Here is a 12,491-nt window from a genome sequence, read left to right as displayed (position 1 = left end):
GACACACGAGTCTAGCATCTCGACACGTCATTTCGACAATCACGAATCAATTTTAAGTATTTTCAATAAATTAGGAGTCAAAATATGAATTTATTAAAAACATATATATTTAAGTCATATATCCAACCACCCCAAAATTAATATACACAATCAATCCAAAAAAAAATCTAATCGTGAATCTCTAATGGAAGAAGAAAAAGAAAAAAATTCATTGATGATATTTTTCTATATGCAAAATAATTTATCATGCATTTAATATACAATATATTGAAATCTTCTATTTTTTTTTTTTAAATCGCTTGTCAGCGTGTTATGTCGTGTCGGGTCGTATGTCGTGTTGACGTTACATAACCGACCCAAAGCTCGATTTAAGCCCATATCATTCATACCGTAAAACTCATATAATATATTTCATCCAGATACATATACTCTTATGAGGATCCAGATGATTATGTATTTTCTAATTTCGTGTCAATTCACGTGCGTAACTTTTATGTCCATAATCTGGCTAATCAAGTTTAAAATTTTTAAACGCGTTACTCAACCTCCTAAAATGAAATTCCAAATTCATCTCGAACCGTCGGATTTTCACGATTGGGATTTCAACTTGTTCCGAAGTCCAACGCTTTATTATCGTGGCCGTAAAATTTTATACATCATGTATATTGGACGACAGGAAGAAGAAAATGCCCAGGAGCCTCCACCTCTGCAGACCAAGCACTTGTCCTTTCGTTTCCAATCTGGTCTCTCGTTCGGATGCCACCCTACCCTGGTCGAACCGCCAACTCCGCCCGAATCCTTCTTCCCTTCACTGGGTGGCTCGTTCGATCGATGCTTCCCCTCTTTGCGGCCCAAGCCAGGCGAGGACTCCACAGTCCTACTCCTCTCTCTTGGGTCGATGTGCGGAGACGAGATGCTTGTTAGACGTTCGGAGAGTTCAGACCCATTTGATAAAAACCGCTCTCTGCCCCACCCTTTTGGGTCACAAGCTAGTGGACGCCTACCTGAAGTGCAGCAGCGTGAGCGATGCTCGCGGCGTGTTCGACGAAATGCCCGAAAGGCACGTGGTCACCTGGAATTCCATGATCGCTTCTTATATCAAGCGGAGAAGAAGTGAAGAAGCGGTGGAGCTTTATGAGAGGATGATGAGTGAGGGAGTCTTTCCCGATGAGTACACGTTCTCGAGCGTCTTCAAGGCATTTTCGGACCTTGGGCGGGTGGCCGGTGGTCAGAGAGCTCACGGGCTCGCCGTGGTGTTGGGGTTGGAGGTTTCCAATGTGTTTGTTGGTAGTGCTCTCGTTGATATGTATGCGAAGTTTGGTAGAATGAGAGATGCGCAGTTGGTGGCAGACCGAGTAACAGACCAAGATGTGGTTTTGCTTACGGCATTGATTGTTGGTTACGTGCAACATGGCGAGGAGTTCAAGGCTCAAGCGGTTTTCTCGGATATGGTCAGGAAGGGGATCAAGCCTAATGAATTCACTCTTGCAAGCACTTTGATTGGTTGCGCAAACTCAGCAGATTTAAAATCTGGTAAATCGATTCATGCATGTATAGTCAAAGCTGGCTTTGACTATGCAATCGCTTCACAAACTTCACTCTTGACAATGTACTCGAAATGCGGAATAATTGATGACTCCTTCAAGGTGTTCAATTATTTGGCCAACCCAAACCTCGTGACATGGACATCTCTCATTGTAGGTCTGGTGCAAAATGGTAGGGAAGAGATCGCTCTTTTGAAATTTCGGGAAATGCTGCAAAATTCAGTAAATCCTAACTCTTTCACATTATCAAGTGTTCTTCGAGCGTGTTCTAGCCTAGCCATGCTGGAAACAGGAAAACAAATCCATGCAGTTCTCACAAAATATGGATTAGTTAGAAATGGTTATGCTGGAGTAGCACTTATTGACTTGTATGGAAAATGTGGAATGGCAGAAATGGCAAGGTCGGTCTTTGATCGGTTGATAGATATAGACGTGGTGTCTATGAACTCCATGATATATGGCTATGCTGTAAATGGTATGGGACAGGAAGCACTTGAATTGTATAATAGGATGAAAGATTTGGAGCTTGAGCAAAATCAGGTGACATTTGTGGCTGTTCTTTTGGCATGCAGCAATGCAGGGTTGGTTGAAGAGGGTTGGCAGATCTTTTCATACTTACGAGACAGTCGTGAAACAGAATTGAGAAGAGATCATTATGCATGCATGGTCGATTTACTGGGGAGATCAGGAAGACTTGAAGAGGCTGAAATGTTGGTGACACAAATGAATAATCCAGATCTTGTTATGTGGAGGACACTGTTAAGTGCATGTAGGGTTCATGGAGATGTAAAAACGGCAGAGAGAGCCATGAAAAAAGTGCTTGAACTAGCACCAGGAGATGAAGGAACGCATGTGCTGTTGTCAAATCTATATGCCGCGACTTGCAATTGGAGTCAGCTTATCGAGATGAAAAGCACGATGAGGGATATGAAACTGAAGAAGAACCCCGCGGTGAGTTGGGTTGAAGTCGATAGAGAAGTTCATACTTTCATGGCTGGTGATTTATCTCACTTGGGATCGAAAGAGATACTTAACACGCTGGAAGAACTGATTGAGAAAGTTAGAAATCTTGGTTATATCCCGGACACTAGATATGTGTTGCAGGATTTGGATGAAGAGAAAAAGGAGACATCATTGTATTACCACAGCGAGAAACTGGCATTAGCTTTTGCTTTATCAAGGACTAAAAATAAGACTAACAGTGTCAGGATTCTTAAGAATCTTCGAGTTTGTGGGGATTGTCACTCTTGGATGAAATATGTCTCTGTCGCTGTTGGAAGAGAAATTGTTGCAAGAGATGCAAAGAGATATCATCATATTAAGGATGGTCTGTGTTCTTGCAGAGACTATTGGTGAATCAGTTTTTGGTTCTTGATAATAACATCTCCGCCAGCATTTAAGTGACTGATAAAAGAAGGGGTGCAGTTCTATGATCTTTATATCAGGGACAATTTGGATAAGGAATTATTGTAGTTTTTATATGAAAGCTCTGGAAAATTTATGTTGGAAATAGGAGCCTTGACCTTGACGTGAGAAGAAAAATGGAGAACAAGTTACTCGGCCATAGTTCCGCGACAGAGAAAAGGTATCTTAAAATTAAGATGCCGGCAATTTTGTTGTCTAAAGGTCTTGAATAAAGCATCAGCAGAGTAGTGTATAAATGTATGATTGGAAGCTCCATTCTTTGTCATCAAAATTGATCTCATATGTTCATACAACACATTACGCAAATTTTGCTTGGTATATTTATAGTGATTTGGCTACTTCAGCGACACATTCTTAATTTCTTCGTAACAAGCTTGAGCGTGCTCTAGAATGGGAAGAGAGAATGACAAGATTATCAGTGTCTTGAACCAGAAAAGAACACTCTTCATTCTAGAGGGGTTATCTTCCAGGAAAGATCAATGATGAACCAATTTTTTAACGCCAACATTGCTGTTCCTATTTTTCTGCTGCTTTAGCCCTTGATCAATGACTCGTTACTGAAAGCGGTCGTATAGAAACTTCTTAGTACATATTGGATGGAAAACCAGAGATGTTTGAGTCCCTGTGATGTTGTCTCATCCGAGCTGCCAAGGCATTTCGCAGTGTCCGTGGCTTTGCGAACTTCTTCGGCATCAGGAGACAAACGTCTTGATTGGCTTTACCTGTTGAACCAGATGGCTCTTATAGCGTACCCTAAAGATGCTATAATTTGCAGATTTAGGCCACTAGGAAATGTTGTTTCCACTTGGCCATAGGCTGTAAACCATCAAATGATTGCTTTAGATGATGACATAAGAGAGGTTTTAGGCATAGGTAAAAGAAAAGCCCTTCATAAGATCTTCTGGCCAAGTTTCTCGTTTTTGGTACAGACTTCTGGCCAAGGTTCAAGGTGCGGGATCATGTTTCTCTGTCATGATGACAGGAAAGATACCAAAATTTTGTATTTTTAAGGATGATTGTGGAAATTGAACTTATTTTGACCGTTCGCCAACTGAGACTTCACGTTTTATTTCGGTATTGAAAAGTCGAAACTTTAAAAATACTTCCATCAGATCTCAAGCTCGCCCTCGGTGGAATTAAGGTGTTGGAAATCCGACGTGGCTCCAAAGTGAAATGTTTCAGTCACATACAATTTCCGACGCCTGAATTCTACCTGATGCCTATGACATACTCAAGACCTGATTGTGGCCTTTTTAAACATATATGGTCTCAATTTAAGACATAACAATTTGACCATCTCAATTATCTTAAACGAGTCAATCAAGTTGCAAAATGGAATAAAATATATCGATTCTCAGCTAAATACCAAATTAGTACAACTCAACGCTACCCAATTATATGAATCTTCCCAGATATAAAGTGAGAAACTTTAGAAATAACCAATTTATGCCTTCATTTGAGAATATTTCAAAGAGAATGGTAGAAAACGTAAGATACTTAATTAACATAGCAAATGGAAGTAAAGATGTAGCAAACCGTGAGAGAGAGAGAGAGAGAGAGAGAGAGAGAGAGAGAGAGAGAGAGAGAGATTAGTGTATTACTAAATCAAGATGGCAATTGTTATTATACCCATTAACTTGTATGTAATAATGGCCACAAAGTGTATTTCCCAGTACACTATTAATTTTTCACAACTGAATAACTAAAAAGTGCATCACCCAAGCCAGCAAAAGGACTAGAATAGAAAGTAGAGGACAGATGAGGGCAGATATCAGGATCAAATTTCTTCAAGCATCTAAAAGAATGTACCTCCAGACAAATCAATGACAATTAACAAGTATTCTGCAATTAATTTTCCCTTTCTATGAACTTGAAAAGTGAAAAACAGTTGGACTAGATCAAGGCAATACTATAACGAACCAAAGAATTTTCAATTACCCAGTATTTGTCCAGTGATTGCTCCATCGGAGCCACGGAAGGTGACAATCATAAGGTCAAAATTTACACGTTTTGTAGTCAAACATCCGTCATACTATGGACAAAAGGCAGTCAAAACAACCATTACCATTTCAGTATTTGATGACATGGTGACGCAACCAGAGCTCATACATGACCATGTGGAAAGCATCGTATCTTATTGGTGGTGAATTCCACTGGAAGTGCTTCTGGACCTAGAAGAACAGGCCATAGAATCTTGGCATCAGCGACAGTAATCAATTGAAGGACCAAAGTCTACCAAATTTTTGATGAAGAGGTAAATGATTTGTTTCGGAAGATGCAAGACAGCAAGTAATGCAGTGAGTGCACGACCATCAACAAATTGCAACAAACTGCATCTTTCAAAGGAATTAAAAGCTCTGGTGCTTGCATTTGTTTGGAAGCTTAGCCAAGCTTTACTCTGACATGTGGAGATAAAGGCTATTATTCACTAAAAGAGATGTTAAGACGCCCTCAGATTACCAAACTAACCCCAAATATCAATCAGCAAGCAAAAATTGGCTCGTTTTTCCTGCTTTTATTAGACAACCTGATACCTTGTCCATACAACATCGAGTCCAATTAATTATATTAACTGCATATTCTTATGTACCCTTCCGGATCCTCGAATGGTATAACTTTGATTTTGCACCAGATGCAAATAACTCATAATTTGTGTCCACTTCATCAATGAGTCCAAACAATAACACCACCTGAAACATATACTATCTTTTTCCAAAATCACTTTTCGTCTCTAAAATAATCAAGTAAAGGCTCTGATTTCAGTAAAGATGACAGAAAGTGGCGGTATACATCTTTAAGCTATGATAGGGCATCAGAGAAGTTGAGCACACTCACTAACACCTCTTTCTCCTACTCATCCATATCTATTCACAGTATAATCTCAGACCAAAGGATTCATCTAGATTTTTAAGAATCAAGTACAAAGATATCTCATGTTAAAGAAAGGTAGTTTTTGGGTGGACCACATGTACAGGTTGAGCCTACAAGCAATTATGTGGCCCATCTCCCTGAAGTTCTCAGATAGGATACACCTTAATATGCTTAGCAAATAGTAAATCTTCAGAAACCCCAGTATTTACAGCATTAAATTAGACAATACTGACTATTACATCACCCGATAGACAACACATTAACAGCATGCTCTGACTGTGCATAAAAAGTCATACCTTTACTAAATTCTCGTGCAGTTGCAGAAACTCAGCATCAGATATATCCTTCAGCACTTGCTTAAGATTATACACTTCACTCTCCTTGAGTATGATCGAAAATTTTCTCCAGTCAAGAATGTCATTGAACGGCAGATCATAGTAATCAGATAAAATGACTGCAAATGAAGCATAAAGATAAATCAAGAAATTGCAAGAATTTCATTTCACTCAATTTCCCTCAAAATTAAAACATCGGTCACACAATTATTGCGCTTTTATATCCATACAAAGTCTCATTTTCTTGTGAAATAATGTGCTGCCAATATAGATATCGAAGTTAGGTTGATAAATGATCCAGTAACAATCCCACAGCATATGTGCTATGAACCCAAAAGGAGTAATTAGGTGGAGTAACTCTCTACTTAAGCATCAGTTCTCAGCTTCTCTTCCACTATATATGAGACTTATAGGTGCTACAGATACACCACCTCATTGCCGCCATCCTCAGCTCACTAACAAATGCATCATGTGACATCACAAAGTAAAAAGTTGATTGTGATTGAAGTTTTTCATTATCAAGTTTAGTGAAGATTGACCTTTGCCTCAACCAACAACTCAGAGAAGAATTCCTCTCTTGGTTGAATGAGTTGCCATATCTATAAGTTTTGAGTTCCAAATAAGACACAAACGATTTTCCCCTTGCTAATTTTGAAATAGAATATCATGCTTCTCCTTTCTATCTCAACTGGTAGGAGGATTTAGCAGTTTAAAAGTACATTCTCTCCCATGAACGGACATTGTTCAGTTAAGTCATATTTTAGAAATTGTCAGCTATTGAACTGTGTGATACAGTTCTCTTTTTATGGGCTATATGCTTAAGAAACTCGATGTGTGATTCCGTACAGTGCTTAAAGGAACTATTTTGTTTTGTGTTATTGCTTGCTACAGATTCCTTCTAAATTTCAATCCATGATATGGAACTCATCACCCTTGATGATATGACAGAAATGTTGATATCTTAAAGAATACAGGTGTGCCAGTGAAGTCTGTATAGCTGTAGAGAATGCAAGCTTGTAAGAAGCACATGAACAAGAAAAATGGGGTAAACATAAACAATTAAATTTGTTACATGAAATTATCAAATTTACCTATTAATTATTAAAATCCACTCCAATACTCTACAGGAAAGATAGTTTTTATCATGGTTTTGCGCACAGATTTTTGATCAACTAAACACATGGAGTGCATTCAAGAGAGTTACTTAACCATTCTCGATTAATGGATCCAAAAATTACTGGAATGACACTAGAATCTCTTGATCAAGAGAGTATCATTCTAGTGTCTTCCAGAGAGTTACTTGATCATTCTAGTGTCATTCTAGAATCCAAAAATTACTAGATCTGGAGTGCCTTCAAGAGAGTTACTTGACCACTCCACAGAAAACAATAAGCTAAGATGAAGAACACAGCATCAAAAGCTATGAAAATGACACTCACCAGGAATACATCCATAATGGATGGCATCGGCTATTCGGGCACTGTTTACCTGGGAACCACCAGGACATATGCAGAACTTAGTCCTGTAAAATCTCTTTTGATAGACCAGATGTCCAGTTGCCCTACTTATTCTGTTATTTGAAATATCAAGTTCAGTATCATTCTCCCAGACACGTGCCAGTATAACTCTAATTTTGGAGTTGCGATGACCAGCCCAGAAACCAAGTCTTGTCCTGCAAAGAACGTTCTCTTTTCACAACGACAGCTTTTGCTCACATTATCACAAAGTTTTAGCAGGCTGAAATAAAGGCAGTCATATGAAATGCAGGATACTGTTAACTTGCCTAAAACAAAATCTCAACCAGACACCTATAGGCCCTATATAATGGGATACAATGAGAAAGAAAAAAGGTCTGAAGGACAAAATAATTATAGAAGACCTCACAACCAGACAAGAAGAATTCGCTACAGTAAATCTAGCCAAATTAAGTGATTTACAAAATAATGTTGGGTTTAAAAGTCCACCAAAAGGAAAAAGCTTCTGACATCTATGGAAAGTACAAGTTCATAGATTTCCTAAATGTAATCCCAGAACCTGCAGGAGGCAAATGTTTCCAAGCTATTGAGATAGAGTAAGATTGCGATAACTGAGATGGTGGTTATTTCATCTTGATAGACCACAGACATTGTTCTAGCAACGAGGCCTCTCTTGTTGATTTGAAAGTACATGGGGCTATCCCGCCAAAAACAAAGTACAGGGGACCACTCCAAAATGACAAAAGTTATAGCACAATTTACCCTTGGTGAAACTAGACAAGCTAAAAGATGAATGGATGATAACAAACGAACCAAACCAAATATGCAATTTATATTGCCACAAATCACAAAATTCAAGAAATAGCAACTAGTGTCACGTAGACAAATATGCACCATAATTCTCTCTTCTATGCACTATTTTACCTATTCTCCACATCATTTCCGCCGGCTGGAAGAGCAAATGGTTGTAATACTTGGGGAAGCGCAACGTCCTTGTGTGGAATGAACCCAACATCATAGCTTGGAGAGCAAACCACCCTAATTGAATTCTTTACAAGAAGAGGAACTCCTTCCGTCGCTCTCACACCAACATCATGGCAAGTCACAAAGAAGTGATCTGCTCCCAGGGTTCTATTCCAGTATGGATGCTTTGCAATAAGACTATCCACATAGTTCTGGACTATTATGGTCATATTCTCATAGGATGTTCCCTGCATACGGTCATAAAAGATACAACACCCAAGAGAAAACTCCATCAACCAGAATAAGATTGAAGTATCAGTATGTCAGAAGCATAAGCTTTATAATTAAGAAACGTCTAATCAAAAGCTAGATGGAAAATCTACATAATGCAAAGAAACATTTGGAATAAACCTTGCCAATATAGGAATAGGAAATGGCAAGGCTTGAAAATAACCTATAAAACAATTGAATGCTTGCAAGAAGTTTCAAGTCACACCATGCATATTATTTGCTAAAACATCAGCTAGATAAAGAAATCCAGTGTTCCAGCATGAGGACCGAAACCATGAGATTACTGCCAGATGTTCATGAATGAAAGGAAATTTCAGCAAAATCTTTCCATAAACTGAGAACAGAACATCCACAACCTCCAAAGTCCAGAGTCGGCACTCTCAACACTACTCTGAACTGCACGGATAAGATCAAACTAAATGTAACCGACTCCAAGCAGTTTAAGTTACAATGTGATATGAGCTTTCTAACTTCGGAAAACATGGCAAAGCATCACCCAGATGCATGCCTTAGGTGAAGAGTTCACAACAGAGATAACCCAAACTCCACGCCACAGATACAACGTCTGATACCAGATTGTTCACTCAACAATCGACTTTAAATAAAGGTTGGCATTTGTAGGGTGCCAACAGATATTCTTGAAGAGGTATCAATAGGCAGAATGTAGTGCATGCTGGTAGATGTCGTGACTAATCACATCAGGCTCTGTATTGACAGAAAGTATCTGAATACAAGTAAATCTACTTCCCTACTTAGTGGCAGAACCCGAACCCCATCTAAACTTTGAACTTCTGAAAACCAAAAGCTAAGACAGAACAGTTGTTCACTAAGTTTTGCAGAATCACTTTTCATTGCTAACCTTCTGACAGAACAATCCGGTCAAAATGAAACGAATCCCAATAAAGAAAGAAGCAAAACGGATGGAATCATACCTTCCCTCGCATCTTGTGGCACGAAATCGGGATGAAAAACAAGTGTGCTCGGTCCGGATCGTCCGTCCTGAACCTACCCTCCCTAATGTTCTGGAAGAAATAGCCCTCGCTCGCGTACTTGCCAGTGAGCTTCCTCGGCGTTTGGTAAAACGTGTTGGGATCGCCGTCCGGGTATATAAACACCTTGAAGTCCCTCTCCATCGCCGCATAGTTCAGCCGGAAAACGTCGGGCAAGTGGTAGATATCGGACAAATCCCCGTCGCCCACGCCCAAACCGTCGCTCCACAGCTTCTGAGAGCCCAAGGACGGGCTCAACTTCACGGGGGTCGCGGTGGAGTGGAGGGACTTGAGGGAGACGAGGGTGAAGGACATGAGGGTCAGGAGGGCGAGGGCGAGGAGAGATCCTCGGATGGTGAACAGAGACGAGGGCGAAGGCGATTGCGGCGGCTGCAGCTGCTTCCCCGCCGCCGACATCGCCGGTCGGAGCTTTCGGGGATCGATCGGTAATGGGGAGGCTTGTGACGCTCCTTGCAGCAGCGGTTCTCTTTACTGCTAACCGTGGAGTGAAACTGAGAGAACGGAAAGCGATCCGGAGAAGGTTCTCTCTACTTTTAAGCAAGGGGTGGGCATGATTTCCACGAATTGAAGAATCGAACCCATGGAAACCGATTCGGTAAATAGATTTTAGGGTATCACGGTAGATTTCAGGTTTTAGGAATTGAGAAACTGATTTTGATGAGTAGTTTTTAGATTTCATAGTGTAACTTTTCGTGTTTTTCTTATTTTTTATCTTCGCGCGATTCTGCATTATTTCATGGTGCCCGATGATAAGTGTATAATGTATGGTGTCCGATGATAAATATATAATGTAAAACCATCAATCAGAGCTTTCATTTGAGTGATATCCATAACCGATTCGTGATCTTGAATTGAAGCGGCGGATGATGGTCATTAGGAGCGCCAACAATAACCCCTCTCTTCATGGGAATAATTTCTAGCCATAAATAGATTTCTCTATTTTTTGTTTCAGTGGACGAGTTAGTGAGCACAAAGATGCGTTTTATTACAACACAAAAATTCTATTCCCAGAGTAGAAATTCGTTTGATTACTACGTAAAATTTCTTTGGTGACCGGCAGACGGCGATCGGCTAACGGGGTCCCAGAACCGGTGGGCGACGGTCGAGGATAGGCGATCGAAGGACGGCTATAGGGACTAGCGACGAAAAGAGGTTTTATTGCTGTCTCTATTCCGAAATTAGAAAAGTAGAAAATTTGTAGTCCTTAGTTCTATTCTAGATCTATTTCTGAGCTAAAAATTTGTTCCAAAAATGGAAAAATGAAATTGCATTACCAAATAGATTTATGTTCTAAACCTATTTCAAACATACAAATAAAAAAAAATGAGAAGTATACAAAATAGTTATCATTCGTGCCCTAGAGATAATGATTAACTAAGATCATTCAATTAAAATACCAGTGAAACTTGGGCGGACCATGGAACTCCCGTGACCGGGTAGGTTATAGATTCAAAGTATGCAGTATATGTTCTAGGTTTCAAAAATTGGATAACCGATTCTAATCGGTATGTTCTAGGAACTATTCACCGCTACTTTTTAGGTATGGGACGCTATCTGATTGATTTTCGAGTGGGTCAAATTACGGTTGAGTCTATTCTTGGTGTAGATTTGGGATTGAAACCCATATTCCGATCGATTTAGTTCAAGAATAGGATTCAATTCTACTCAAGAATCTGTCCACATTTTGCTTTTGTGTAAGAAATTAAATGTTTGTACTAAAACATAAAATGGGCACATTGATTCTCTATAGGTATGAAGTTATTATCTAATTTAGAATCGGTTCAAGTAAAACCAGTAATTAAACCGATAATTCCGGTCTTGGAATTCATAATAGAACTTTTTTCGTGGGCTTACTCCTCATACGTTCCCACCCCGACTCCCCCTAAAAGTGGATATTCGAACACTCCATCTCCCCCTTCACAAGTGGAAAGAGTGGCCACTGAGACAATCCCCAGGTGGTTGATGACCACCCCAACTCCTCTCGAAGATGGGGGATTCGAACACCCCACCTCCCTTTTCATAAGTGGAAAGAGTGGCCATTGGGGCAATCCCCTAGTGATTGATAGCCACCCCAACTCTCCTTAATGGTGGGGATTCGAACACCCCGCCTCTCCCTTCACTAGTGTCCTAAACCCCAATCCCCCTCGGAGGTAGAGATTCGAAGACCCCACCTCTCCCTTCACAAGCAAAAAGAGTGGCCACCGGAGCAATCCACTAATGGTTGATGGCCACCCCAACTCCTCTCGAAGCAACTCTCCCTAAAGGTGAGGATTCGAACACCCCACCTCCCCCTTCACAAGTGGAAAGAGTGGTCACTAGGGCCCCAATGATTGATTGCCATTCTAACTCCCACAATGGTGGGGATTCAAACATCCCACTTCTCCCTTCACAAATAAAAAAAGTGACCATTGGGACAATCCCCTAGTGGTTGATAGTGAGCAGTTGTTCCTGGAACAACTTTTGGAACGAAAACATTTTTTTTCTATTTCCGTTTCTGGCAACGATTTCCGGAAACAGAAACACGTTTAATAACTACAAAAAAAAAATATGTTCCCGACACAAGAAAAAAAGAACAGA

The 12,491-nt window shown here is 40.1% G+C and overlaps 2 protein-coding genes across 4 annotated transcripts; one reads left to right on the top strand and one right to left on the bottom strand.

Annotated features, from left to right (window-relative positions):
* The first annotated feature begins 659 nt into the window (after nt 1–659).
* Nucleotides 660–3,307, top strand: LOC115753807 (pentatricopeptide repeat-containing protein At5g65570). Its single transcript, XM_030692623.2, has one exon. The coding sequence runs from the start codon at nt 687–689 to the stop codon at nt 2,898–2,900; it is 2,214 nt and encodes a 737-aa protein (XP_030548483.1). The 5' UTR covers nt 660–686; the 3' UTR covers nt 2,901–3,307.
* A 95-nt stretch (nt 3,308–3,402) lies between these two features.
* LOC115753808 (probable glycosyltransferase At5g03795) lies at nt 3,403–10,505 on the bottom strand. 3 transcript variants are annotated; one of them, XM_030692625.2, is made up of 6 exons: nt 9,837–10,505; nt 8,575–8,861; nt 7,615–7,847; nt 6,137–6,294; nt 5,035–5,140; nt 3,403–3,785 (listed from the first exon to the last, which is right to left on the bottom strand). In XM_030692625.2, the coding sequence occupies exons 1-5, from the start codon at nt 10,308–10,310 to the stop codon at nt 5,039–5,041; spliced, it is 1,254 nt and encodes a 417-aa protein (XP_030548485.1). In that variant the 5' UTR covers nt 10,311–10,505; the 3' UTR covers nt 3,403–3,785; nt 5,035–5,038. The 3 variants fall into 3 exon arrangements, with proteins under 3 accessions (XP_030548485.1, XP_030548486.1, XP_030548484.1); XM_030692626.2 differs by having other exon boundaries at nt 3,403–3,691; XM_030692624.2 differs by lacking the exon at nt 3,403–3,785 and having other exon boundaries at nt 4,877–5,140.
* Between the last annotated feature and the right edge of the window lie 1,986 nt (nt 10,506–12,491).

The sequence above is a fragment of the Rhodamnia argentea genome, chromosome 1, assembly GCF_020921035.1.
Source record: "Rhodamnia argentea isolate NSW1041297 chromosome 1, ASM2092103v1, whole genome shotgun sequence".
Lineage (NCBI taxonomy): Eukaryota > Viridiplantae > Streptophyta > Magnoliopsida > Myrtales > Myrtaceae > Rhodamnia > Rhodamnia argentea.
This window is presented reverse-complemented; position numbering and strand designations above follow the sequence as displayed.